Source organism: Gorilla gorilla, chromosome X, assembly GCF_029281585.2.
Source record: "Gorilla gorilla gorilla isolate KB3781 chromosome X, NHGRI_mGorGor1-v2.1_pri, whole genome shotgun sequence".
Lineage (NCBI taxonomy): Eukaryota > Metazoa > Chordata > Mammalia > Primates > Hominidae > Gorilla > Gorilla gorilla.
In genome coordinates this window covers 153555839-153583706 of record NC_073247.2, presented here as the reverse complement: position 1 = coordinate 153583706, position 27868 = coordinate 153555839, and the positions used below count along the sequence as shown (strand labels likewise).

The 27868-nt window shown below is 40.1% G+C and overlaps 1 protein-coding gene across 1 annotated transcript in view; it reads right to left on the bottom strand.

Moving 5' to 3' along the window:
• MAGEC3 (MAGE family member C3) overlaps nt 1-27868 on the bottom strand; it is a 61423-nt gene that overhangs the window by 11076 nt on the left and 22479 nt on the right. The window contains 3 exon segments of the mRNA XM_031005884.3: nt 5258-5651; nt 7624-7880; nt 21421-21555. Coding sequence (XP_030861744.2) covers nt 5258-5651; nt 7624-7880; nt 21421-21555 — 786 coding nt within the window.

Here is a 27868-nt window from a genome sequence, read left to right as displayed (position 1 = left end):
AATTGGAGTCACCACTTGGGTAAGCTTACGATAATCCACTGTCATTCTCCAAGATCCAACTGTCTTCTGCACAGGCCAAATGGGAGAGTCGAAGGGGGATGTGGTGGGAATCACCACCCCTGTGTATTTCAATTCCTCGATGGTGGCACTCATCTCCACAATCCCTCCAGGGATGCGATATTGTTTTTGATTTATTATTTTTCTAGGTAGAGGCAGCTCTAATATCTTCCACTTGGCCTTTCCCTTCCCTTCATAATAGCCCGTCATAATAGCCTTTCCCTTCATAATAGCCCTCACCCTCCCAGTCAGGGAGCCAATGTGGGGGTTCTGCAAGCTGCTAAGTATGTCTATGCCAATTATACATTCTGGCACTGGGAAAATGGCCACAGGATGAGTCCGGGGACCCACTGGACCATCTGTAAGTCGAACCTGAGCTAAATATTTATTAACTATCTCACCTCCAAAAGCCCCTACTTTAACTGGAGGACCAAAATGTCATTTTGGGTCCCTTGGAATCAATGTCAGCTCAGAGCCAGTGTTCAGTAGTCCCGAAATGTCCAATTATTTCCCTTTCCCCAGTGCACAGTTACCCTAGTAAAAGGCCAGAGGTGTCCTTGGGGAAGGATGGGAGAAAGATTAACAGCATAAATTGTTGATAGTGTAGTGGAGTCCTTCCTCAAGGGGACCCAGCCTCCCCTTCATTCAGGGGGTTCTGGGTCTGCAAACTGGCTCAAGTCTGGAAATTGAGGGGCCGTTATTCTCTGTTTTTATAATTTGAATTAGTTTTTTGTCCACTTAACATGGAAGTTTTCTGCTTGTATAAATTAAGTAGGAATGCAGTAGGCTTCCTATCAATTTCACTTCTAGAAATACTGTGATTAATTAGCCAATGCCAGAGCTCTACAGGAGTCAAACTATTCTGATTGCTGCTTTGCCTCTGCTGTCCATTATGGTAGCTATACCCGCCTTGCCTTTGATGGTCGAGTGCTGCCACTTGACCCCTGCACCTCGGGATACAATTATTCCCACTGCATTTAAATTTTTTAGTTGAGTGACTACAATTCCCACTGTTAGATCTGGCATACAGAGAAGAGCAATCCCTGCAGATCTCTTCAAAGATGCAGGTGCTGCCCTCACAAATCTGTTTCACAAAGGATTGGTCAAGGGTATATCTTCTGGACCCTCTCAGCTGGGATGAGTAGGTCTAAAATGACTAATCCACTCCAGCCTCCCAATTTCCCTAAGCATTTGGATCTCTTCCTCTACATTAAACCAAGGCAAGAAATCAGGCATTTCCAGATTACTCACAGTGGGCCATCTTTTAATCCATATTTCAGCTAGCCAAGCAAGTACACTATTAGAACCTTTTTTTTTTTTTTTTTTTTTTTTGAGACAAAGTCTCACTCTGTCACCCAGGCTGGAGTGCAGTGGCATGATCTTGGCTCACTGCAACCTCTGCCTCCCGGGCTCAAGCAATTCTCTGCCTCAGCCTCTTGAGTAGCTGGGATTACAGGTGCCCACCACCACGCCCAGCTAATTTGTGTATTTTTAGTAGAGACGGGGTTTCACTATCTTGGCCAGGCTAGTCTTGAACTCCTGACCTCATGATCCACCCGCCTCAGCCTCCCAAAGTGCTGGGATTACATGCATGAGCCACTGCGCCCGGCCTTAGAACCTTTTTTAACCCCAAGCTGCAACATTAAATGCAGAATCCCTACTTAGTGGACCCAAATCAATAAATTCAGTCTGATTAAACTCTGTGTTCCTTCCACCATTATCCCACACCCTTAATATCCATTCCCATGCCTGTTCTCCAGATTTCTGCTTATATAAATTAAAAAACTCAAGCAGTTCTTTTCGAGTGTAGTGCACCTCCTCATGGGGTCATACTCTGAACTTCACCTCTAGGCGCCCGCCAGGACTTTAGTCTAGTTATAGGTGTAGAAAAAAACAGGGATTTGGGGGGTGGGTCCTGAGAAGAAGCAACACTATCTTGCCTGGCAACTGCCTCAGAGGAGGCCATCACTGTTGACTCAGGCAGCACAGGGTTTATCTCCTCAGACAAAGGTGGAAATTTCAGGTCTTTCTCTACAGGAGATAAGACTCTCACTCAGGGCAATCCTAGCAGATTTGAGGCTCAGTATCTGCTTCTGGAGCCAGGAGTTAGAATCCCTGAGTTCATCATTTTCTTTCATCCCTTTGTCCAGTGCATTTAGGAGCAACCAACCAACTTCATTATGTTCCTTGATTCTCCACATATGGTCAAAGGTATTAAATATAGGGTCACTAAACTTTTTTCTCACAAGCAGTTAATCAAGAGTGTCAAATGCATTTATTTTGCATAATTCTCTAAACAGTTCACGCCAAAGACTATCGGTGTTCTCCATGCCATTAGAATTACAGTCCTTAGCATTTTTGGGTCTAATCACATTAAGCATCCAACTCCAGAAACCCCAAAACCAATGAAAGACCTCCATCCTTAATATTCTGTTTCTCTAGAACCACTCCTGGTACAAAAATCTGTATTACTCAGGGTTCTCTAGAGGGACAGAACTAATAGGATAGATGTATATATAAAGGGGAGTGTATTATGGAGTTTATTAACTCCCATGATCGTGAGGTCCCACAATAGGCCATCTGCAAGCTGAGGAGCAAGGAAGCCAGTCCGAGTCCCAATGCTGAAGAACTTGGAGTCCGATGTTAGAGGGCAGGAAGCATCCAGCACAGGAAAAAAAAGTGTAGGCTGGGAGGCTAAGCCAGTCTAGCCTTTTCTCATTCTTCTGCCTGCTTTTTATTCTGGTCCTACTGGCAGCTGATTAGATTGTGCCCATGCAGATTAAGGGTGGACCTGCCTTTCCCAGCCCACTGACTCAAATGTTAACCTCCTTTGGCAACACCCTCACAGACACACCCAGGAACAATACTGTGCATCCTTCAATCCAATCAAGTTGACACTCAGTATTAACCATCACACAATATAATCTCTTTAGACTGAGAATTCTCTCACTGCTTTTGGTATATGGTAAATATCCTACCATGAGAGATTCTAATACCCTCTACATGACTGAACTTTCCTGAACAGCTGTACGTGTGCCTGTGGCACACTGCAAACCAAGATTTTCCTGTGGGGCAGGTACACAGAAAAGAGACAATGGAAGGATGGTTAACCATAATTTTCTTTTCTCATCAGAGCTAGCCTGTCTGTCAAGGAACATTTGTCACCTCCTAAGCAGTATTAAGGATTTTGTTATTGTTCTGTTTTTAGAAATTCAGCTCCTTGTAATTTATTTACAAAGTGATTTCCAAAATTTTATCTCATATACCAAGTTTATGAAGGAAGCTTTGCTTTTTGACCACCTAGTATAGCTCATTCATCTGTGTATCTCTTCAGTGGCCTGCTTCAAACAATGTTACTACAAATATCATATATTAAAATCCTAATACAAATATCAAACATTAGGATGATCTCAAAAACTCTATCTCTTACCCTAAGATTACATCTCTAGAACCAGTATATTATGTGGCAAATCAGATTCTACTCACCACCCTATGTGGGAGTATTTTGAGAGTGTTTGAAGATGCCCAGGATAGATATGGAATTGTCACTACCCAAACTGAAAATTTACATCAAAGTGCTGAATTTGAATCAAGGACCAACTCCTTTTCACCTTCCCCGTTGCTCATCCATCCAAACAACTATTTCTATTTATCCTCCACTAAAAATCTAGCCCTTGCTTACAGTTGCCCACATTACATTAAAAATAACCTAATTAAATGACCTTTCAATGGAATGGACTCTGGGTCTCCCAGGCTAGGAAAATGAGTGCCAGCCTAGAAGCTTCCGGGCAGCATTTCAAGGAATTATCACCTTATTTCCCAGGAAACCCTTGCAAATGATGGGTATCAATCACCTAGTCCTTGCACTGTGTTCAAGCTCACCAGTTAGAGAGCTGCAAGAAAGCTTCCATTACTTCACCATATGGAGACTCCTCTCTGCCTCATCATCCACCCAGAAGGAACTGCTCAGAGCAGTTTTCCATTGCAGGCTTTTCTCTCACCTTCTGAGAGTCTGGCCCCTGCCACCACCCAGCTTCATAACAATCAGCTCCCACAGAAGCACCTGCAGTTTCCCGAAGCCCCACACTACCTTAGCTCAGGGACTTTATACTTGAAGACTCCATCTGGAGTCTCACCTCCCCACTTTTTTTAAACTTATGATTGTAGAGAGCATCTTACCACCTTCTTGACATGGCTTCTGCTCCTAGACTCTATTGTTTTATAGGTAAGGCATAACTCTTGCTTTTCACTGTATCCCCACTATTAAGAGTCCCCTCCGCAAGCAAATGCTCACAGAATGTTAGGCAAATAAAGCCATCAGAGATGCTTTTATTTATTAACATTTAATTTCTGCTACTTTCTTGAATGAGCTACGCAAAGCCAGGTCTATTTCTTTAATTTTCAAGAACAACAGTATAAATGGGATAAGGAAATGTAACTATTCACTATCCTTTATTTCGTTCCACTATTTAACTGCTGAGTTCTTACATAATTTAAAGAAAATTCCTAGTACAATAAATACCATGTTATCCTGTTATAGATCACAAAATAAGAGACAAGCTTTTTCCATTTTTTTTTACAAAATATCAAACTGTTACTCTTAAACTAGATAAACAGCAATACATGTGTGACTAATATTTATAAAATAATATTCTGAAGCGAATTCAACCTACTATTAAAAGGAAAATCATTCAAAAAGTACACAAAAGGAAAAGAGGTAAATCTATCTCTCCCATATGGAACAGAAATGTAAAGAACACTGTATTGTTCCCTCAAGCCCCACCCGGGCCCTCCACTACCTAGGACCCTGACTGCCCTCTTCAAACACAGAGGTAAGAAACGGCCCTATACTTCACTCAGGACAGGAGAAGTTTCTGGAGATGACACGGAACCTTGCACTGGCCATGGCAGTAGCATCATTTTTGGTGTCAATTATGGCCTGGGCTCTGTCTTCCACATCTTTCAAAGCATCCTTGGAAGAGACTGGAAAGGAACTAGAGACGGTATTGTTTCACATGACCAAAATCTCACTACTTTCCTCTTGCTAGTTTCTGAATGGGCTCTAGGACCCCACAGGAATTCATAACGTGGAGGAGCACTACTGGGCACATGTCGCTACTCCAGGTAATGTCCCTGCACTCAAACTTTAGTGACAAGCTCCCTGGGCTCCCGATAGATGAAATGCTCCCTCTGAGCACACCCCTATTGCATTCAGCACTTCCCAGATGACCTCCTCAGATGCACAATTGCCCTTTATGAAGATCCCACTCAGAATAAGAATCAGGAGGCGGTTCTGGGGCATGCCCTGCTCATCACTCAGGCTCCCCTCACAGGTGAGGTCTAATGTGTTTACAAAGACATAGAAATGGTCGGGGTCCACTTCTGTCAGGGAAATGCCAAAAAGAATCTCTATGAACTCACGGGCTTTCCTGAAGATCATAGGAAAGTAGCCCGTGTATGTGTTGATGACATTCATCAGCATCTCTGCTTTTGTGAGAGGCTCTTCTGCTTGATATTTGAGGAGAAGAAACTGCACCAACTCGTCCACCTTTTCATCCAGCGTATAAGTGAACAAGGGCTCGCTCTCTGGCAAGCTGTGCCAGGTACCTGTATCTTCATCTTATTGGCTGCTAGGCTCTTCACTGAATGGGCTTCATAAAGTGGAGGAGGAGCAGAAGGACAGGGAACCCTGGAGAGGACCCTGGGGAGGACTCTCAGGAGGATTCTGGGGAAGAGGCAGCATCCCAGCAGACAGCTACTCCTCCTCCTCCTCATGAGCACCAAGAATCAGAGTAGAGGATGAGGAGGAGGAGGAGGAGGAAGAGGAGAAAGAGGAGGAGAAGGAGGAAGAAGAGAAGGAAGAGGAGGGGAATAATAAGTAGAAAGAGGAAGAGGAAATGGAGGAGGTTTTCTCCTCTTCCTCCTCTGTGGAATCCTGTGCATCTACCAAGCTCTCTATCACAGTTTGGTTCTGGAAGTCTTTCTCAAAGTTGCCGCTAGGAACATTTCAAAACACAGGCATAACGTCTTCCTTAGGAGCAGGAGGTAAATGTGTGAGCAGGGATGTGGATGATGGCATCCAACAGGCCTGAGGGAGAGAGGGAGACTGCAAGTGGCCTCAGCTGAGAAACTCACCCATGATGGCTCTGACAAAGGCTGGCTTACAGCTCTTCTTCTCTTAAGGTGGTGCTCTAGGGCCTCACTGGTCACCTGTCATCCTAGGGGGTTTGTCCCCTGGGAACCTGTAGGAGGATGTGAGAAAGCACCTCAGGGCACAGCTGGCAGGCAGAGCCTGAGGCACCAGGAATGGCAGTAGGTGGCTATGGCCAGGTGCTGCCGGGTCTGCTCTGTTTGTGGGGGTAGGGCCCTTGGTACACAGTCAGGGTGTGCACTCACCTTGACTCCTGGCACTGCCTGGGCCTCCTCTGCTGTGCTGACTTCAGGAAGTGTGCCTCAGACCCAGGTCTTCAACTCCTGGTTCCTGGAGCACCTGCAAGAGGAAGTGAGGGAGCCCCTCAGGCTAAAGACTGCAAGCAGAGTCTTGGGCCTCCCAAGGCTGACAGCTGGGGCTGACCAGACTCCCAGAGCCCCACAGTTCTGGACTGCATGGTCCCATCAGAATTTAATTAGCATCCTCACCTTTTCTCAGACAGGGCCATGTCCCTACCACTCTTCTGGCCAAAACTCAGGGCAAACTCCACATCCCTGAGAGCAGTGGGAGGTAGTGAGGTGGCAGCCACCTCCCAGCACTCTACCACGGGGGCAGTCGGGGTGGCCTCACATCTGTTCTGATGCACATGTGACTCCTCAGTCCTCACTCTTATCCCCAGCAGGGCCTGGGAATCTTCCCTCTGCCAACTGGAGGCAGCTCCCTGTGCTGATTTGCCACGGGACCCTCAGACCAAGGCCTTCCCTTTCCCTACACCTCTCACCCAGCAATGAGAGGGCTGCCGCTCAGCCTGAGCTGACTGGGGAGCTCTACGAGGGCTGATATGGAGGAGCATGCTGGGAATCTCTGGGAGTCTGTCCTCTGAGGTGGCGTTTCCCCTTGTCCTTCTCAAAGCCTTCCTATTTATTCCCTAGAGGGCTGGCACCTCCTCCCTTCTTCTGTCATGAAGACCTGTCCCTCAGCCCTTGGTTGCCCTCCTCCTGTCTGCGACCTACAATCTCACAGCAGGTAGAGGGCAGGCAAGAGCTTCTTCTTTGTGGTGGGAGGGCCCTCAGTTCTCCCTTAGGGCCCTTACCTTGAGGATCGGCCAGTTCTAAGAGTCTTCTGTCTGCTGATCTCAACTGAGCCTTCTCACAAAATGCCTCAAATACTTCAGACTCCCAGTGGGGCTAGGTCTCCTCTCTATGGAGGAACCACCCCTCACCTCTCTACCTCCTTCCCACACTTTCCTGACCACCTCCCGGCCCTTCTCCACCCCTTCCTGCCCATCTCCTGGGCCCCCTCCACCCCTTCCTGCCTACCTCCCCGACCCTTTCCACCCCTTCCTGCCCACCTCTCGGTATCCCTCCACCTTTTCCTCCTCACTTCAAACCCCTCGTCCATATTTCCCTGCCCACCTCCCTGCTTTCTCCCCCCACATCCTTTTTCCAGGGCTGACAGCAGGAAGGGGAAGGGTGCAGCCTGTGCCTCCCCTCCATGTTGGAAGGTCACTGTCCTTCCACAGAGTTCTCTTCTCGTTGAGTGGCCAGTCCTGGGGTTCCTCCCTCTGCTTAACTGAAACTGCCCTCCTCAGAGAAAACTTCCCCTCCGGCTGACTCCCAAAATGCAAGTCAGAAAGTTGTAAATCTGGGGACCCTGATGGTGTCCTCCAGAGCTGGCAGCAGGCATAGGGACAGGGGAGGGGCACTACCAGTCATGGGTGTTCCCTTCCTGCCTTCCTGAGAGGCTGTGCCTGGACTCCTGAAACCGCCTGGCCTTCCTGCCTCTGTGCAACTGAGTCTTTCACCTCCGAATAAGCCCCTCCCATCCCTGAGACCTGCAAGGTAGAAGAGAGGGAGAATCACATCCACCCACAGTGGGGTGGGGCCTCCCAGGCCCAAGGCAGGACTCTGGTGTCCTTTTTCTAAAATGGGGTGGGCAGGACTCTCTGTTTTCCTGCAGTTATTATTCCTGACATGGCCTGGGAGCCCTTCCCCTGCTGTCCAGAGACTATGTTCTTCAGATCAAGGTCCCCATTTCCATGAGACGCCCCCCAAGACGAAGTGAAAAGCGCTAGCATCTCTGACTGAGGTGCCTGCCCAAGGCCTCCCAGGGGTGAAAACGGGGCCTGGATTTGTGTGTCCTTCCGTTTCTTGGGAGGGATGTCTCACCAGTCCTTCCTCTGTGTCGTCCTGGGGATGCCTGGAAGGGCCTGAGTCCCTTCACCTCTCATGATCTGAAGTGAGACTCACCTAGGCAGAGCCTTCTCCTCTTTCTACCCTCTAAAATGTCAGGGGGACACCACAGTGGGCCACCATGCCCCAGGGCCTCCCAGGACTGACAGCAGCAGTGGAGCTGGATTCTGTGGATCCTCCTCTTTGTGGGCAGGGAGTCTTGCAGTTATCTCTCAGAGGCTTCATGTGACTACTGGCTGGTCCTGGGTCTCCCTGTTCTTCTCATGATGACAGTATAACATACGGCAAAAAATAATGTAATTTTACCCTGAATAAAGCTAAAAAGCACGATGATGCCATGGTAATCAAGTTAACATCATCAGCGACAAATTTTGTTGGTACTATGTGCTGTCGGTATGATATGATAAGAACGGCACTTCACCTCTCTGTTCATCCTTCCAGGAAACATTACCTACATCAAATCATGACAAAAAAAATCACATAAATCCCAATCAAAGTCAATTTTACAAACTACCTAACCATACGAAACTGTCAAAACTGTCAATGTTTTCAAAATCGAGAAATGTCTCAATCAACCGGTACAGCCAAAGGGCATCGAAGGAACATGATAACTAAATGTAATGGAATATCCTTAGGGGATCCTGGGATAGAAAATAGAATTTCGTGAAAAGTAAGAAAATGTGACTGAAGTATGTTCAATAATAAATAAAGAATGTTTGTTAAAAACAATGTATAAATACTGGCTCGTTAGTTTTAGGAAACCTTACCAAGATAAGGTGTTAATAACAGGAGGCATTGAGTGTGGAACATATGAGAACTTTCTTACTATTGTTATAATTTTCTTGTAAATCTAAAATTATTTAAACATAAAGTTTATCAAATATGAAAAATGTTACCAAACTAGATAAAAGGATATGCATGAAAAACCTATAACAGATACATCTTTTAAGGAAATGTTGGAAGCCTCTAGTTTGAACTTGAGACCTAACCTACAGTTTCTGCTACAAGTATTTCTATTACTTTTTATACTAGAGGTAGTAGCCAGTGTAGTAATCCAAAGAGCAGTAAATGAAGGAATGAGGATTGGCCAGTTGGAAACAAAGCGTTAGTGATTAATGGATGATTAGACTGTGCATGAAAAGAATCCAAAACAACTAAAGATAATTTATTCAACATATAATAGTATATCAGTTTGCTAGTATAAGGTCAATATTCAAAAGAATATCAACTTCGTTTTTTGTCAGGGAAAGAGTACGAAAATGAAAGTAAAGAATACATAATTTTAACCTATAGTACCAAAATATCAAGTATCTTAGGAAAATAATTTAACCAAAAACATTTTAACCAAATAAGACTGGGAGGCAGCTGATGGCTGGTTAAAATATTTTTTGGTTAAAAAAGCTTAACCAAAAAATTTTTACAGACAAAAATATTAAAATGCTGTTGAGGCATATTAACAAAGACCTACCTGAACGTAAAATAAAATAAATTCATGGGCATGAAGATTCAATATTTTAAATATGTTGATTCTTCCCAAAAAGGAATCTACAGATTGATTGCAATCCTAAATCAAAACTGCCAAAGGGCTTTGGACATGAAGGCACGTGTGAATCACCTGATTCTAAAATATAAAGACATGCAAATGGACAAGCATAGTCAATATACACTTGAAAAAGAGTCATTAGTCTACCAGATAGTAAGAATTACAAAGCTACTATAATGAAGAGTTTGAGATTTGGGTGCAGAGATTGACAGATAGACCAAAGGAACTGAATGGAGAGTTCTGAAAAACAAAACCAACAAAACATGTATAAACATGTGCTTAACTGATTTTTAAAACTTGCAGCTTTAGAACAGGAGACAGTCTTCTTGAAATAAGTGTCAGTGGAACAACAGAATATCCATACAAAAACCCTAATGTAAGTGGAACCCTTTTTCATATTAAACAGAAAAAACAATTACAGGGAAATTCAAAACCTACCTTAAAATATGTTTATTATAAAAAACCTCAGAAATACACAGACATACTTAGAATAATAAGTCTTTGTATAAATTATCTTTAAGGAAGTTCGCAGTATGAGTAAATTAGAGCATCTGTAAGGCTGGATTTGAAAGCACTGAAAGAGGCTGGGGTCTTTGGTCACTTCAGTACCAGGGAGAAGTAAGATAAGAGTCAAAGAGGAGCACAGGAAATAGCTACTTCTGCCCCCTTGTCTCAGCCATAAAAGCCTGACTGCTTTCATGAACCTTTGCTTCCTGAGAGCAGGACTTGAAATCTCAATAGTGGCTGGGGGAAGGCTACCTGGGACAACTTTGCATTAATTCCCCCTCTTACTTGGCCAGTCCTCCTGCTGACCTCTGGAACTCCGGGGGTCCAAGAAATATAATGTGAGCAGCTCTACTCCAGAAAGTCAGGAATAGGGGATGTTGTGTTGATGACAGAAACCTGACCGGGTCCACAAATACTTTACTGACTTAAGAGGCAGTGCCAGTTTGCCCAAATGTGATGGGAATAGAGGTTTATTTTCCTCTCCACATAGATAGGAGATTCACATACTTCCTTTCAGCTGTTCTTACTCCTGACAGGACCCTCAGCAGGATTCAGGAACCCTGAGATTCCAAAAAAGGTTGACTTGTGGCTTTGCCAGAGACTTCCCTGAGGGTTGGGGCCCTCTTCATTGACTATGGCCAGGATCAACTCAGCTGTTCATGAGCTGACTTCCTTCTTCAGCTTTGGCTCAGTGTCCCGGGGCAGTGGGACTCTGCTCATAGCCAGGATTGGTGGGCCGAACCTCAGCGCTCAAGGTGGAAACCCACAGACAAGGAAGCTCTTCTCCTAGACTGGGAGGCAGCTGGTGGGTAAATTCCAGCTCTGGTCCCATGTCCTTGGGAATTATCTTCACGGAGTTGTTCTTCTGAGGTCCCAAGAAGGGAGCACTTCTTATGGATGATAAAAAGAAAATGGCAGCCTATCCTTTTACCTCCTGGTATTGGAAATAAGTCTCCTGTCCAGAAGAGAGAGGGACTAACCTTCTTGGGATTGAATCAATGGGGAGTGTCAGGGACCTTTTAAAGGAGTGAACACAACCATTTTCCAAACATGCCCCAAATGACTCACCTTCAGTTCCTTATTCTCACTTAGATTCAGCCTTCAAAGAACATGCTGCCTCTGTCACCGAAGATTTACCATAGTTGCCATGAATATAGATGTTTTGGGCACAGGTTTGGGGGAGGGGAGGGCGTTCCCTGATGTCAAGGAAGAAGGAGCATTTGTGTGTGGTTCAGAGAAGTTATAAAATAAACATGAGGGCTGACAACCTATTAAAAAATAATAGCTCAATGTGACTTTTTTGCTATAGGTGGCACATGTTTTGATATACTTGATGCCTCCCTTTCTCTCAATTTTTATGAAATCCAACAGCAGCATTTGTTACCCCAACCTCTAAAACCCATGTGAAGTCCCTCCACTTCAATTGATCTCCATTGCTACCTCTGTGGCTCATCTCTCACCTAGACTAAGACAAACCCTCTTTTGCTGGTGCCTCTTCTTTCACATTCAGTCCTGTAAAATCCATTCTTTTCTCAGCATCCTTTTGAAAACCCAACGCATGGCTGATTTTTAAAACTTTGTATAGATCAGCGTTCACTATAATGAACATTTTTATTTATCATAGCAAATATAGAGTCTTACATCTACCACTAAAATGTCATAGAGATCCCTTCTTTTAGCCTAAAATTTCTCTTGCTTCACCTTGATAGTCAACCACCACCCCCTACCCAAATCACAGCAAAAACAGTGTGTTTAGTGTGTTTTCTTTATCTACTTTTTTTTTTTTACCATTTCCAGATTTAAAATGCATAGAATAATACAATCCTGTTTCTAGAGTGAGTGTATTTTTTTTTCAAATTAAAATCAGCAATGACTGAGGGTACCTGTTCTTCAGCCTCCTGTTGAGTGTTTGAAATTTTCAGGCGTTTTGATTTTAGCCACTCTAAAAGATGTGTAGTGGTATCCTGTTTTACTTTGTAATTCCCTAGTGACATAAGATGCTAATCATCTTTTTACATTATTATTTGCAATGTGTATATATTATTTGGTGTAGTGTGTATCTATTCAGATCTTTTGTCCATTTTTATTGGATTGCTTTCTTGTTATTGAGTTGAGGGTTCTGAATATATTTTTGATACACATCTTCAGTCAGATTTTTTTTGCAAAACTTTTATCCTCGTTTCTCGTTTTTCCTTTTTGTTCTCTTAACAGAATTTTTTCATTTTTATGAAGCCAAACTTATCAATTTTTTCTATCACAGATGTTCCTTTTTGGGTTGTATCTAAAAAGTTTTCTCAAACCATAGTTACTTAGGTTTTCCCCTGTGGTATCTTCTATGTGTTTCATAGGTTTTTTAAAATTTTATTTTCACATTTAGGTCTGTGATTGAATTTATGTGAGCTTTTGTGAAGAGTTTAAGGTCTGTGCCTAGCTTCATTTTCTCCATGTGGATGTCCACTTGTTCTGGTATAATTAGCTGAAAAGATTATTCTTAATTTAAATGCCTCTGATTCCTTGTCAAAAGTTGGTTGACTATATTTCTGTAGGTCCATTTCTGGGATGTCTATTGCATTTCTTTGACTTTTTTGTCTATTATTTCTTTAATATCACACTGTCTTAATTATTGTAACTTTATAGTAAGACCTGAAGTTGGGAAGTGTTAGTCTTCCCACTGTCTTCTTCTTTAATATTGTGTTGGCTAATCTTAGTCTTTTGCCTTTCCACATGAAACATATTTTAGTCCTTAAAATAAGTTTGTTGGTATCCACAAAACAACATGCTAGGATTTTGACTGGGATTTTAGGCAATCTATAGATCAAGATAGAATTGACATCTTGACAATAATGAGTCTTTCTATCCTTGAAAATTGAATATCCGTTCATTCCATTCATTAGAGTCTTATAGTTTTCTTTAAACAGACCTTGTGCCTACTGTGTTAGGTTTCTAAAACAATTTCCAAAAAGACAATGAAGTTGGAGGAATCACACAACCCAATTATGTTATTTACTATCGACAGAGCAGGAGCACTGTCATCTGGGACAAACATCGCCACTTTAAGTTCCAGCTCCCTTTCTAGCCTCATGCATTTCAAGGAAATCACTTATGTTTTAACAACAAGCAGCCAGAAAGAGCAGACAGTAAAACACAGATAAAACAGCTTGGGTATGGGTGCTGGGGTGGTGGTGGGGGAGGTGGGAGTATCTTAGGTAACTGCCAAACTTCACCCTCATACAATGGGCCCCAGTAAAACAGTGGGCCTTAATAAGCACATTCCTTTCCCTTCAGGTGCACTAAGATTGGGAAGCTAAAAGCAGACTCAGGGAGTATGCCTGCAGCTGCAGGAAGAGGTATGGGAACAGATACAAAACTGTCCCTCCCAGATAAGCACAACAAAGAAACACAAAAGCAGTCCAAGCCTCTGATAACCTCTCCCGCCCTAAATCCTTAAAAGCTCTTAGTCTGTAAGAAAGAGTGCCTCTCACCTAACTCGGCCAGAAGCTCCTCTCAGGTTTGTTTTCCCTAAAATAAACGTGCCTTGACTGTCAAGCCACCTTTTGTGTTTCTTTCCTTTTTCTTTAATTCTTACATTTGGTGCCAAAACCCAGGATGGGTGTTGGGGGCAAAGGCTCTCTTGCAACCCAAGAAGCAGTGGGCAATGGCAGTTCATCCTGAGTTAACTCCTGGATCCTGAGGGTCTCTAGCCACCCACCCCATCTTTTCTCTCACTTCACTTTTCAAGTGATTTGCGTGAGGAGGACAACTAACCTGAAGGGGACTGTGAGGCTCAGGCCGGGGCTACTCCCCAGTGGACTCTCAAAACCCTCAGGTCTCAGGATTCCACCACCAACGACCTGCAGTGGATATTTCACTCCCTAACCCTTGCTCCCTCTTCCTTCTTCCTCTGTCTTTCTCTCTCTCTCTCTCTTCCTCATGTAGCTCCAGTCTAGGAGGCCCTTTACCAATTCCAACTGGAACATCCAACATTGGACACTAATTCAGCCGGCTGGTAAAATTTGCCTTCTCCTGGCTTTCTCCTGGTACCTGAGAAAGTCTGGCCTGCCATCCTGGTCCTCAGAGAACCAGTGGGACTAAGCTAGAGGAAATCTTGGGGATGTGCAGTTTCTTCTCAGATTAACTGTCCTCTTTCAGAAAGAGGATTCTGGGTCCCTGTCTTCTGTCTGGGGATGCCTAGAACAAAACAGACACACTCGGCCTCCTCTCACCAGCTCACATGGGTCACAAACAATCCCACATTCCTACGTCCTTCCCTCTGGGCTGTCTTCTTTGCAACCTCACCAAACCTGGTTTACGGGGACCCTAAAGCCAAAGCGTTTAATTTTCTACTGTAAAATGGCTTGGCCCCAATATAGATTAGATAACGACAGCCAATGGCCCAAAAATGAAACCTTTAACTTTCATACTATCAGGGACCTTACCAACTTCATAACGAGGAATGGCAAATGGCAAGAGGTTCTCTATTTTCAGTCTTTTTTATTTTTACCTTAAATCCCGACCCTCCCTATGTCAAGCTTTCACCCCTCATAAAATCCTTCTTCTTAATAAAAATCCTCCCCAGGTCTCTCCTTCCCCTAAAACCCCTTTCTCCAAAATTCCTTTCAACCCTGCAGATGAACCCCTTCTGTATTCTCAACCCCCTGCACCCGCTCATTGCCCGTGTGAACCCTCTGCCCCAGCAGCCCCTCCTGTCCCCAAGCCTTTAGCCCCTAACCTTGCCCCTCCTACTTCTCCACCTGTTACCCATTCAAAAACTACTCCAACCAGTCAGACAACCTCTGCCATTCTCCCTCTCTGGGAAGTGGCTAGATTTAAAGGCATTGCTCATGTTCATGTCCCTTTCTCCATGTCTAATCTGTCACAAATCAAACAGCATCTGGATTCTTTCTCTGAAAATCCCTCTCCTTTTCACAGGGAATTCCTGCACATAACCTAATCCTTTAATTTAACTTGGCATAACATTTATATAATTCTAACCTCCGCCTGTTAAAAAAAGAGTGCTCAGCTTAATTAAAATGGATATCCAAGCTATAATTATATTCAAAAGACCTTTATCTCTTCATAAATCTTGTTTTCCTGGAAAACGTTTTCCCTCAGTCATCTGAATTCCTTTTCTCCACTCTGTCTTGCCACACTCTTGGTGCATGCATAAGAAACCCTAAAATGACTTCTGGTGGCCTGGGACTCCTTGGGAAAACAGAAAAGGCATCACAAATCCCATTTTGGAAAAAATCTCTGTTTTCCTTATGGAATCCCTGGAATTAGACATAAATAAGTACCTCTCGAAATCTGTCTTTGTCTTCAATCTATGCTTGTTTATTAGGCCCTGGAAACTGTATTCCTAGCTCTGTTCTTAAAGGGCCTCACCTGAAGGCCAATAATCCAACTGGGAAATTACCAAATAAAAAATCTTATAACTACTAGATCTTCTTCTGTTGCCCGTGTGGTTATATATGTGTTATGTGTGCAATGTCTATTTAAAAAAAGCTTTAATTAATTGGCCTAAGAAAAATAAGTGCTTAAATCAAACATCTTTAAGGCAAAAATAAAAGTTGTGGTACCTTTCAGTTCACCTAACTTTAATATTTAAAAATAAAAACAATCTTACGAATTATTGGTAAAATACTAATGTCTTCAAGGTGTAAAAATGTGGTCTACATTATGCAGGTCAGATATTAGGTTTGCTAAATGTTTTAAGGTTGTAACCTGCTTCTTTAGCCTTTAAAAACTGTCAACTTGCCTGTGTCACAATTGGTAAGGCCAGACAGGTATGGAAGTAACCATGCCCCCAACTATGCTGGAAAAAGTCCAACTTCATCTGCATCTAGCACATAATTTAAAAAACTTAACAGGTTATACATGAAAGTTAAAAATTGCTAAAAGTTACCATTATAACATGTAATTAAAGCTACTAAACATGGATTTGGGTGCAAGGTGTATAAAAACAGTAAAAAGTGTTTTTAGTTAAAAATTATAAGAAGGCATAAAAATATACATTTTTCTTAAGAATAAAAAAGTCTTAAAATTAAATAAAATAAAGTGAATGGTTTCAGCAAATTATGAAAACATTGTAAAAATTAATCTTGCAAAAAAACCTGTGTAAACATATTAACTAAACTCAAAAGGGTATTATATGGGTTTTTTTTTTTCTGTAAATTAAACACTAAAATTAAAGCACCACAAAGTTTTCTTAAAATGCTAATCTACTCTTTAGCAAAACTTGTCAAGGGTCTTAACAGGTATATAAAAATCTCGCTTCATGGTCAAACTGGTTAAAATTAAACAGGATTGTCTATAAGGTTTCGTTAAAATTCGGATTAACGTTACTAGCAAACTAATGCAAGGGTAAAATTTAACTTTCTCTCTTAAACAGGATTTTCATGTAATAAAAAGGCTAATAAATGGGTTTTGCTTTTCCAAATTTTTAACTCATCATTTTGGCAAAACAAAACAAACCAACAAAAACCAACTTAGGGTGATCTAAAATTCTATTTCATAATGTCAAGTGTTTTAAATTTTAAACATAATTAATACACTTCCCAAAATCAAACTTTAGTGTCAAGGTTGTCTTTCCTAACCCCTGGCTTTTGGGTACTGCACAGGGCCCCTGAAGCATCTGGAAAAGAGGTAAACAGAATTATTTAACATGCTTAGGTACATACAATTGCAAAAATGAGGTCTAATAGGTTATATTTTAGGGAATAATAATATATGTTCCAAAACTGTATGGTATGTCTAAAGTTCTCGTGTCCAAATATGTGCTATTAATCACAATTAAAGTTGTTATGTTAGGTTATTGTAAGCCACAGAAATAACCAAATTTCTTTGTCAATTGTGTTTCTAATTGTATCCAAACTAGACATTTTGTTATTTACAGACAATCGTTATTTTCTTTTAATTCTCTTCAAAACACGATTTATAATCAAGCTGTGTCACCTTAACAAGCGCTCTCAAATGGAGGTTTCTCACAACAACAACAAAAAATGTACAGAACTCATGAAAAGCTAAAATGTTTATAAATATCAAGCAAAACAAAAGTTAATAAAATGGACTAAACTAATAAAAAACAGAAACAAGTTTTACCTTTTGCTTAAAACACTGCTAATCCTTATTTTATTTTTCAAAGTCAAGAAAACTTGTCTTAAGCTAGCTACAGCCTTTAACAACTAAGCAAAGTATACTCCTGTAAAGTGAATTTAAAGTGTGTTTGTTTCTTTCTGCCTAGTTCCTCTAAAATTTAAAAACTAGTTGTAAGTATTCTTACATTACAACAATATAGTTGTTTGCATAAGCACAATAAGAACCTGTTTTCTTTTGTAACAGAACACAATTAAAAAAAAACTGGTTATTTTACCAAGGCTTTAACTGGAATGGTATGCTCTCCTTTAAAAAATCAAAGAACTGGCCAGGCGTGGTGGCTCACGCCTGTAATCCCAGCACTTTGGGAGACCAAAGCGGGTGGATTACGAGATCAGGAGATCGAGACCATCCTGGCTAACACGGTGAAACCCGATCTCTACTAAAAATACAAAAAAAAATTAGCCGGGCGCGGTGGCGGGCACCTGTAGTCCCAGCTACTCAGGAGGCTGAGGCAGGAGAATGGCGTGAACCCGGGAGGCAGAGCTTGCAGTGAGCCGAGATAGCACCACTGCACTCCCGCCTGGGTGAAAGAGCGAGACTCCATGTCAAAAATAAAAATAAAAATAAATAAATAAAATAAAAATTTAAAAAAAAATCAAAGAACTTATATAGCCAATAAAACCCTTGAAAAACTGACCTCGTATTTTGTGTACACAGTCCCTGTACAGAGTTTCTAATCTATGGTAAGTAAAGAATGTCACTTTCTAACAGGCCAGGAATCCCAAGTGATCTTAGAACCTCAAGAAAAAAAATTTGCCCAACTCATAGGTATTTAATGGTACAAATCCATGGCTAGGCTTGGCTTTTAAAAGTCTTATCTCAAATTCCTTCCATGAAACAAAGTTCCATCAAAGCCAATTTAAAAGGCCTAGTAGCAAATTCTTGCTGCACTGTATATAAATAATTAAGCCAAGTATAATAAAGCAAATGAATCCTACCATAATTTGTCTTTTAATAAAAATGGGAAACTGAAAAAGGAAAATTATGTTTCAAAAACTGTAGCTCACCTGTTGTTAAATTCTAGTCTGGCCTAATGTTTTTCAATTTTTATTATTTGCTGCAGTTTAAACTATATCTGTTACAGAAATTAACTCCCGGATACATCACACTCAAATCAAAGCCTAAAAAGCTAAGAAAGCAACCCCTAACAGCCCAGAAAAAGTCCTAAATATTATGTAAATAAATAAAAAATCATAAAAAATAAGTAATGGAGTAAAAATTACCCATTTTACTCAATCTCACCCCTACCTCACCAAATACTTTTTTTCATTTCTACCTCTCCTTTTTTTTTGAAGGCGGAGTCTCGCTCTGTCGCCCAGGCTGGAGTGCACTGGCGTGATCTCGGCTCACTGCAAGCTCCGCCTCCCGGGTTCACACCATTCTGCTGCCTCAGCCTCCCAAGTAGCTGGGACTACAGGTGCCCACCACCACTCCTGGCTAATTTTTTTGTATTTTTAATAGAGATTGGGTTTCACCATGTTAGCCAGGATGGTCTGGATCTCCTGACCTCGTGATCTGCCCGCCTTGGCCTCCCAAAGTGCTGGAATTACAGGCGTGAGCCACCATGCCCGGCCTCTACCTCTCCTTTTAAGCCAAATATTAAAACATTTTTAATAAAAATTATTTACTATGCCACCCTTGCAGGAATTGCTTTACTCACTCTACTATTTGCAGTAGGACTATATACTATAACACCCTCAAGGTAAAATATCAGACAGAAAATCTCAGTTACTGTAACATTTTGCTCAATTATTATCCTCATAGCAGCAGTAACAGTTACTAACAAAAAATAATGCATAGGCCTTTCCAGTTTTATTTTAGAAAAATACACCTGAGAGGGGTTTTTGGGCGAGTTAGGTTAGAGGCACTCTTTTCGTTTGTTTGTTTGTTTTGTTTTGTTTTTACAGACTAAGAGTTTTTAAGGATTTAGGGCGGGAGAGTTTATCAGAGATTTGGACTGCCTCTGTGTTTCTTTGTTGTGCTTATCTGGGAGGGAGAATTTTGGGTCTGTTCCCATACATCTTCCTGCAGCTGCAGGCATACTCCCTGAGTCTGCTTTTAACTTCTCTTAGTGCACCTGAAGGGAAAGGAATGTGCTTATTAAGGCCCATTGTTTTACTGGGGCCCATTGTATGAAGGTGAAGTTAATAAACCTGTCTTTAGCTGTCAAGCCACCTTTCCTGTTTCTTTCTTCTTTCTTTGATTCTTACAACTGTAAGGCTACAGTAATAACAAAGAAAGTATGGCATTGGTTAAAGGATAGATTTTTTTTTAATGGAACAGAAGAGATAATCCAGAGGAAGGCCCCAGTGAGGTCCATTCAGTGTTTACAAATGTCTCAAGACAACTGAATTGAGAAAATTAGTGGTGGTTTTTTTTTTTCTGAAAACCTTTCTTTTGTTTATATTTTATTTCATCACTTTCTCTCTTCTTCATCCAACCTCCCTTGGCTATTGTCCTTCACTCAAAGGCACCCATTCTTGCTTGTTTTGTGAATGTCTATTTCACTATTCATATATTAATTTACACATATGTGAAAGTATGTAATACTATTGTGTGTGTGTGTTAAATGTACAGAAGTAGTATTTGGTCAGAAATCTTGCTTCGTTTCTTATTTTGAAGGTAAGCCTTATTTGAGCTTCATTTTCATTGCAGCATATAGATTTGGTTTATTTACCAGATACCTGGATAAATTCCTTTTTTATGTAATACTTCATTTTACTTATGAAATCCCCTAGTGGTTACTTTTTACTCTTTGAAATTATGCTCAATTAATATTCATTTACATGTTTCGTTGTGCATTTATATGAGTTTCTGTGGGCCTATATCCAGGAAGGAAATTACAAAGTTGTAGAGTACAAGCGCTGTAGGCTTGATTGCTTTCCAAAAAGGTTGCACTAGCTTGCATTTCTATTAGCAGTACAAGAGTGTTTTTGTTTTTTCACATTGTCATCAGCACTTGATATTGTTTGTTTTTCTACTTTTTGCCAATTAAATGTGTGTAAAGTGGTATTTTAATCAATGCTATGAGTTCAACTGGACATCCACATGCAAAAATATAAAATAAAATTTACCTGAATCACATACTTAATATAAAAATTTTTTTAACATGGATTATAGCTCCATGGATTATAATTAAATTAGAAGCTATAAAACTTATGAGAAAACATAGGAGGAAATCTTTTGAACTGGACTTAGGCGAAGAGATGTAATACCTGAAACTAAATCATGATTCATTTAAGAAAATGATATATTAGACTTCCTCAATTTTAAAAATCTTTTCTTCCCAGGGCTAAGAGTGGAAATGGACTGGATTCTGTGAGGTCCCTGTGTACTTTTCAATTTCTCAAGGTAATCATATTTACTCTTGATCAGGGTCTTCACCCCGGCCCTTCTGCTGACTTGAGGCTGGCTTCCTCACGCCAAGGATATCATCTCCATGAAATGCTCTAAAAGGATGTCAGGGGATAGGGAGAGTTGTTGCTACCTGATACCCATGCATGGGACCTCTCAGGATTCACACGAAGAGGAAGGTTCTCTGAAGCTCAGTCCAACTACAGAGGAAGGCTATCTTTGTCCTTTCTCTGCATTCTCACCTTAATGCATGCTGGAGCTGGAACTTCTCTCTCTCTGCTGACTTGAGTCTAAGGTGAGGAAGGCTCACCTCCCTCAGGCCCCAAAAATGAAGTCTACGGACATCACAACTGGGAAAACCTGCCTTGGGCCACCCAGGGCTAACAGTACGGGGAGGGCAGGGCTAAAGCTCCCTGTATCTGTGGCAGGAGGTCCCCTCAGTCTTTCCTTAGAGTCCTTACCTTGAAGTATGTGGGGTAGAGGACAAGACTATCCATTCGCTGATCTGAAGTTCCACCCCTCAGAAAAAGCCTCACCTCCCTCAGATGCCCAAGATGAAAGTCAGAAAAGTCCTTATCTGTGGCCTTTTTCTGAGGCTACTCAGGTCAAATATCAGGGGCAGGACTAGGCTGGGGCAACCTCTACCTGTGATGGAAGATCTACTCTATTCTTCTTTAGTGTCTTTCCCTTGATGAGTGAAAGCAATTAGAGAAAAAAAATGTCAAATTAAAAAGTATAAAATTTTATAAGAAAATATAGGGTAAATCTTATGACCTGGAATTAGGAAAAGATGCCTCAAAAATAAAACCAAAATTCAAAAAGAAACAATATATCAGACATCCTCAATAATTTTAAAAATTAGTTTTGAGAAAGACACTGTTGAGAGCAGAAAACGTCAAACGACAGGTTGAAAAAAATATTTATAAATTACATATCCAAAAAGCACCTGTATCCAGAATACAGAAAGGGCTTTCAAAATCCAAAAATTAGAAAACATTTTCAAAATGGGCAAAATACACCAATAGACACTTTTCTAGAATTGACATACAAATGTTAAATAAGCACATGAAAAATTATCCTACATCATTAGATTTTACAGAAAAACAAATTAAAATCAAGGTAGATGCATCATATTTTTGAGGACTGCTGAAAAATCCACTGACATTACTAACTGCTAGCAAGGATGAAGAGCATCTTGAACACTATTGTGTTCCCTGTGTGAATGTAAAACTGTGCAGTCACTATCTGGAAATTTCTTTTATTTCCCCCAGACTTCTTTTTTTTAAAATTTATTTTAAGTTCAGGAGTACATGTGCAGGTTTGTTACATGGGTAAACTTGTGTTGTGGGGGTTTGCTGTACAGATTATTTCATCATCCAGATATTAAACCTAGTACCCATTAGTTATTTTTCCTGATCCTCTCCTTCCTGCCACCCTCCAACCTCCAACAGGCTTCTCTGTGTGTTGTTCTTCTCTGTGCATCTATGTGTTCTCATAATTTAGCTCCTACTTATAAGTGAGAACATGCTGTATTTTGTTTTCTGTTCCTGCGTTAGTTTCCTAAGGATAATCGCCTACAGCCCCATCGATGTTCCTGCAAAGAACATGATCTCATTATAAACATACACTTACCATATGACTCAGAAATACCATTACTGTGTGAAATAAATTTGAAAACCTTATGTTCTCACAAAAACCTGTACATTCATTTTTATTATCTTTTTCATTTTAATTTTTTTTTTTTTTTTTTTTTGTAGAGATGAGGTCTCACTATGTTGCCTAGGCTGGTCTTGAACTCCTGGGCTCAAGAGATCCTCCTGCTTCAGCTACCCAGAGTACTGGGATTATAAGCGTGAGCCACCATGCCCAGGCCAGAAACCTATACATGAATGTTTATAGTAGCTCTATTCATACTTCCAAAAGCTGAAAAATATGAAATGTCTTTCTGTAAGTGAATGGATTAACAAATTGAGGTGCATCCACACAATGGAATTCTACAGACCAACAAGGAGGAATCAACTATTGACATGCACAGCAATTTGGGTTGAATCCCCTATGCCTCACCTTTGTAGTCAACTAACAGCCTCCTCCAAGTCCCTAGTAATAGTGATCTGTTTTTCGTATCCTTTTACCTTTTTCGGAATGTCTATAAATCAGATAATACAACGCTTTCATCAAACGAGCGCTATATATTTTTTCCAACTAGCAATAAATGAGAGTAGTTCCTTTTGTTTCACATTATCTCTTATATCTGATATTTTAGGATTTTTTAGCCACTCTAATTAGTATGTAGTAGAATCTTATTGTGGTTTAATTTGCACTTCCCCAAGGATAAATTATGCTGAGCATCTTTTCATATAATTTTGTGCTCTGTATATCTTTTTTATTGAAGTGCATTTTCAAATAGCTTGCATATTTTAAAATGAATAGGCTTTATGTTCTAGAATATTATTATGTTTTACCAAAACAAATTGATAAGAAAATACAGAGTTCTCACATATCCACTAACCTCCCCACAGTTTTCCATATTGTTTACATCTTGTAATGTGGTACACGTACTGCAATTGATGAATGTATGTTAATATATTATTATTAACTAAAATTTACAATTTAGCTAGGGTTCATTCTTTGTTTTACATTCTGTAGATACTGACAAATATATAATGTCATGTATCCACTCTTACAGTATCACATAGAATCGTTTCACCGTCCTAAAATGCCCCTGTGTCCCATCTAGTCATCCCTCTTCCTCCTTCCAACGAACCTCCAACAACAACTTATCCTTGCATTGTCTCTATAGTTTTGCTTGTTCTAGAATATCATAGATTTGGTATGATATACTCTATAGGATTTTTTCACACTTTAAAAACCTTTATGAATAATTTTTTAAAATAAACAAAATAGATAAGGTAGTAGTGAAACCCCATATATCCATTACTCAGATTCTGCAATTTCAAGATTTTTAAGATTCATTTTTAATTTTTTTGCTATAAAAATATATGTACATATTTATGGGGTACATGTGAAATTTGGTTACATGTATAGAATGTGTAATAAACAAGTCTGGGTATTTGGGATATCTGTGACCCAAGTTTTTATCATTTCTATGTGCTGGTGCATTTCATGCTCTCTCTTCTAGCTATTTTGAAAATTATAATACATTGCTGTTACTACAATCACTCTGCTCTGCAATCAACATTTGAAACTATTAATTCTACCTAACTGTATGTTTGTACCCACTAACCAACCTCTCTTCACCACCCCAACCCCTGCTGAAACCATTCACTCACACTCCCCAGTCTCTGGTATCCATCATTCCACTTTTTATCTCCATGTGATCAACACTTTATCTCACACATATGAGTAAGAACATGTGATATTTGTCTTTCTGTGCCTGGTTTACATCATTTAACATAAAGACCTGGAGCTCCATCCATGTTGCTGCAAATAAAACTTCTTTCTTTTCATGGCAGAATAATATTCCATTGTGGATATATACCACATTTTCCTTATCCATTCTCCCTTGGTGGACATCTGGGTAGAATCTGTATCTTTGCTGTTGTGAATGGTGCTTCAGTAAACATGAATATGCAGGTATTCCTTTGATACATTGATTCCTTTCCCTTTGGATAAATAGCCAGTAGTGGATTTGCTGGATCATATGATAGTTCTTTTTTTCAGTTTTCTGAGAAATATCAATACTGTTTTCCATTGCATCTGTACTGATTTACATTCTCACAGCAGTGTATAAGAGTTTCCTTTTTCCCACATCCTCACCAGCATCTGATTTTTTTTGTCTTTTCATAATAGGCATTCTACCTATGGTAAGATAATATCTCATTGTGGTTTTGATTTGTATTTACCTGATGCTTAGAGATATTAAGCATTTTTCCCATACTTCTTGGCCATTAGTATGTGTTTTTTGGATAAATGTGTATTCGTGTCATTTGTCTACTTTTTAATGGGATTTTAAAAAATTGTTGAGTTGTCTGATTTCCTGATATATGCTCAGTAGTAGTCCCTTGTTGGATAAATCATTTGCAAATATTTTCTTCCTTTCAAGACACTGTCTCTTCACTTTGTTTATTGGTTCCTTTGCTGAGCAGAAACTTTTTAGTGTAATATAGTCCCATTTGCCTATTTTTGTGTTTGTTGCATTTGCTTTTGAAATCTTAGCCATATAATCTTTGCCTGGACCAATGTTCTGAAGAGCTTTCCTTATTCTCTTCCAGTAGTTTTACACTTTCAGGTTTTACCTTTAAGTAAAATCTTGAGTTGTCTTATCTCAAGCTGATTTTTGTATATGGTAAAAAGTAGGAGTCCAGTTTCATTCTTCTGCATCTGGTTATCCACATATTCCAGCACCATTACTGAAGAGGCTGCCCTTTCCCCAGTGTACGTTCTTGATGGCTTTGTTGAAGATCAGATGGTTGTAAATATATGGATTTGTTTTTGGGTTTTTCATTTCATTCCATTGTGTCTACTTTTTATATCAATGCCATGCTGTTTTGGTTACTCTAGCTTATACAATATTTTGAAGTCAGGTAGTGTTACGCCTCCAGCTTTTCTCTTTTTGCTGAGGATTACTTTGGTTATTGTGGCTCTTTTTTGGTTCCATACAAATTTTCATATTTTTTTTCTAATTCTGTGAAAAACGGCATTGATATTTTGATGGAAATTGCACTGAATCTCTAGATTTCTTTGGCAGATATGGTTATTTTAATTATATTAATTCTTCTGGTGCATGAGCATGGGATGTCTTTCAATTTCTTTGTGTCCTTTGCAATTATTTTTGACATGTTTTGTAGAGATCTTTTTTCTTGTAAAGATCTTTTACCTCCATTTTAATGACACAATTTTAATACTCTTTCAATTCAGTGTATCTAGCGTCCTCGGATGGCCTTAGACATACCAAAATCAATAGACATCTTTGCTCATCATATCTGTCCAGGGCATCAAATCCATCTGGCCAGATCACATCCATACATTCCTTCTTTAAATATAAAGCTTCAAAATTATCTTTGTACTTTTACAAATAAAGACATTTTAATTATGGTGAAATATATATAATAACAATTTTACTATTACAAATGGTCTCCAACTCAATCCAGGTTGCTGCAAATGCTATGATTTCTAAGTATACAGTTCCATGGCACTAAGTACATTCACATTGTTATGCAACCATCACCACCATCCACTTCCAGAACTACTTTGCATGCCAAACTGACACTCTTTATCCATTAAACAACTCCACATTCCCCACCACCACTCCTACAACTTGTCATTTGCCATTCTACTTTGTCTGCCTTAATTTGTCTATGCTAGATACCTCACATAAGTGGGATTATAAAGTATTTGTCCTTTTATGATTGGTTTATTTAATTTAGCATAATGTCTTCCAGGTTCATTCATGTTGTAGTGTGTCAGAATTTCCTTCATATTTAAGGATGAACAATATTCTACGGGTTGTCTGTACCACATCTTGTTTATTCACTCATCTTTCAGCAGACATTTGGGTTGTTTCCACATTTTTGCTTTGGGAAATAATGTTGCTATATATGTGGGTGTACACATATCTGTTAGAGTTGCCATTTTCACTTCTTTTAGATATATACTCAGAAGTAGAATTACTGGATCACATGGCAATTTTATGTTTAATTTTTTGTGAAACCATTAAACTTTATTCCACATAAACTGTATCATTTTATGTTTATAAACATAAGCTGTCTTTCCATTTATTTGAATCAAGAGGGAGCAAAGTGCCAACTATACTTGTTTTGAACTGTCTAGATTAGTGTCATCACTGTGATGGAACTGGATTGGCTTGCCTTTGGATCCTGCTGACACTACCCTGGTAGGGAAATCAGAGCACATCCTACCTCTGCCAACTGGGGGATGGAAGATCAGCTCTCTGCTAGGCTCATCTACACCATCCTTTGGGAAAATTGTTGCCTGCTTTTGCCAGGTAGAGATGGAAGGCTAACTCCCTGCTAAGCCTTGACAGCATTACCCTGACAAGGGAATCTGAATACCAGCAGTTTCAGCAATAGAGGGGATGTGAGATCATATTCCCAGTCCTCCCTGATAAAACTAAGTGGTAGGAGGGAAGGGCAGAAGAGGTTATTGAGCTTTGTCTTTTCATGTTTGGCTAGAATAGGACACGTATTGCAAAAAGCTTTTCTGTCATTAGGCCAAGCCGTTCCTTCTCTTTTGGCTTTGGGCAATAGGTTTTCCTTGGAAGATTTTTGTCTTTTTTGTTGACAGTTCTGGGTTGGAAATGTCTGCAGTGCCCTATCTGGGATATAGGGGAGACAATAAGAAAACCCCCAAAACTCACTGTCATGTTGTTCCTTAAGTCCTAAATCCCTCTGTAGTTTACCTTTTTTATTCCACCTTTTAGAGTCACTTGATGTTTGTTTGAAATGTTACGTGCAGGGTTTTTAAGTTGTAAGGTGGAGGATATGAGATAAATGGTGCTATGCCATTTTGGTAGCATCAGAAGTGTTTTGGAATATATATTTTTAAAATGCAGATAACAGACAAAAGATTAATATCTGTAATGTCCAAGGGGTCTCCTACTGATGCTAATAAAAACCAATTCAATAGATAAAAATGTAGTGAGCAGATATGTATAGGGTATTCACAAAAAAGTAAATCTAAACAGTCTGCAAGCATGTTCAGACTCATTAGTAGTCAGGGATATGCAAGTTAAAGCAATATGGATATCACTTTACACTCATCAAACAATTAAATAATCAGTAATGACAGCTCTTGGTGGAAATACAAATCAAAAGGAAACTTTCAAATAGAATAGATATACAATTCACTAAAATCTTTTTGGAAAGCTATCTGATAACACTTACTAATATAGAAAGATAGAACCCTCACTTATTAGCAAACTAATTCAGA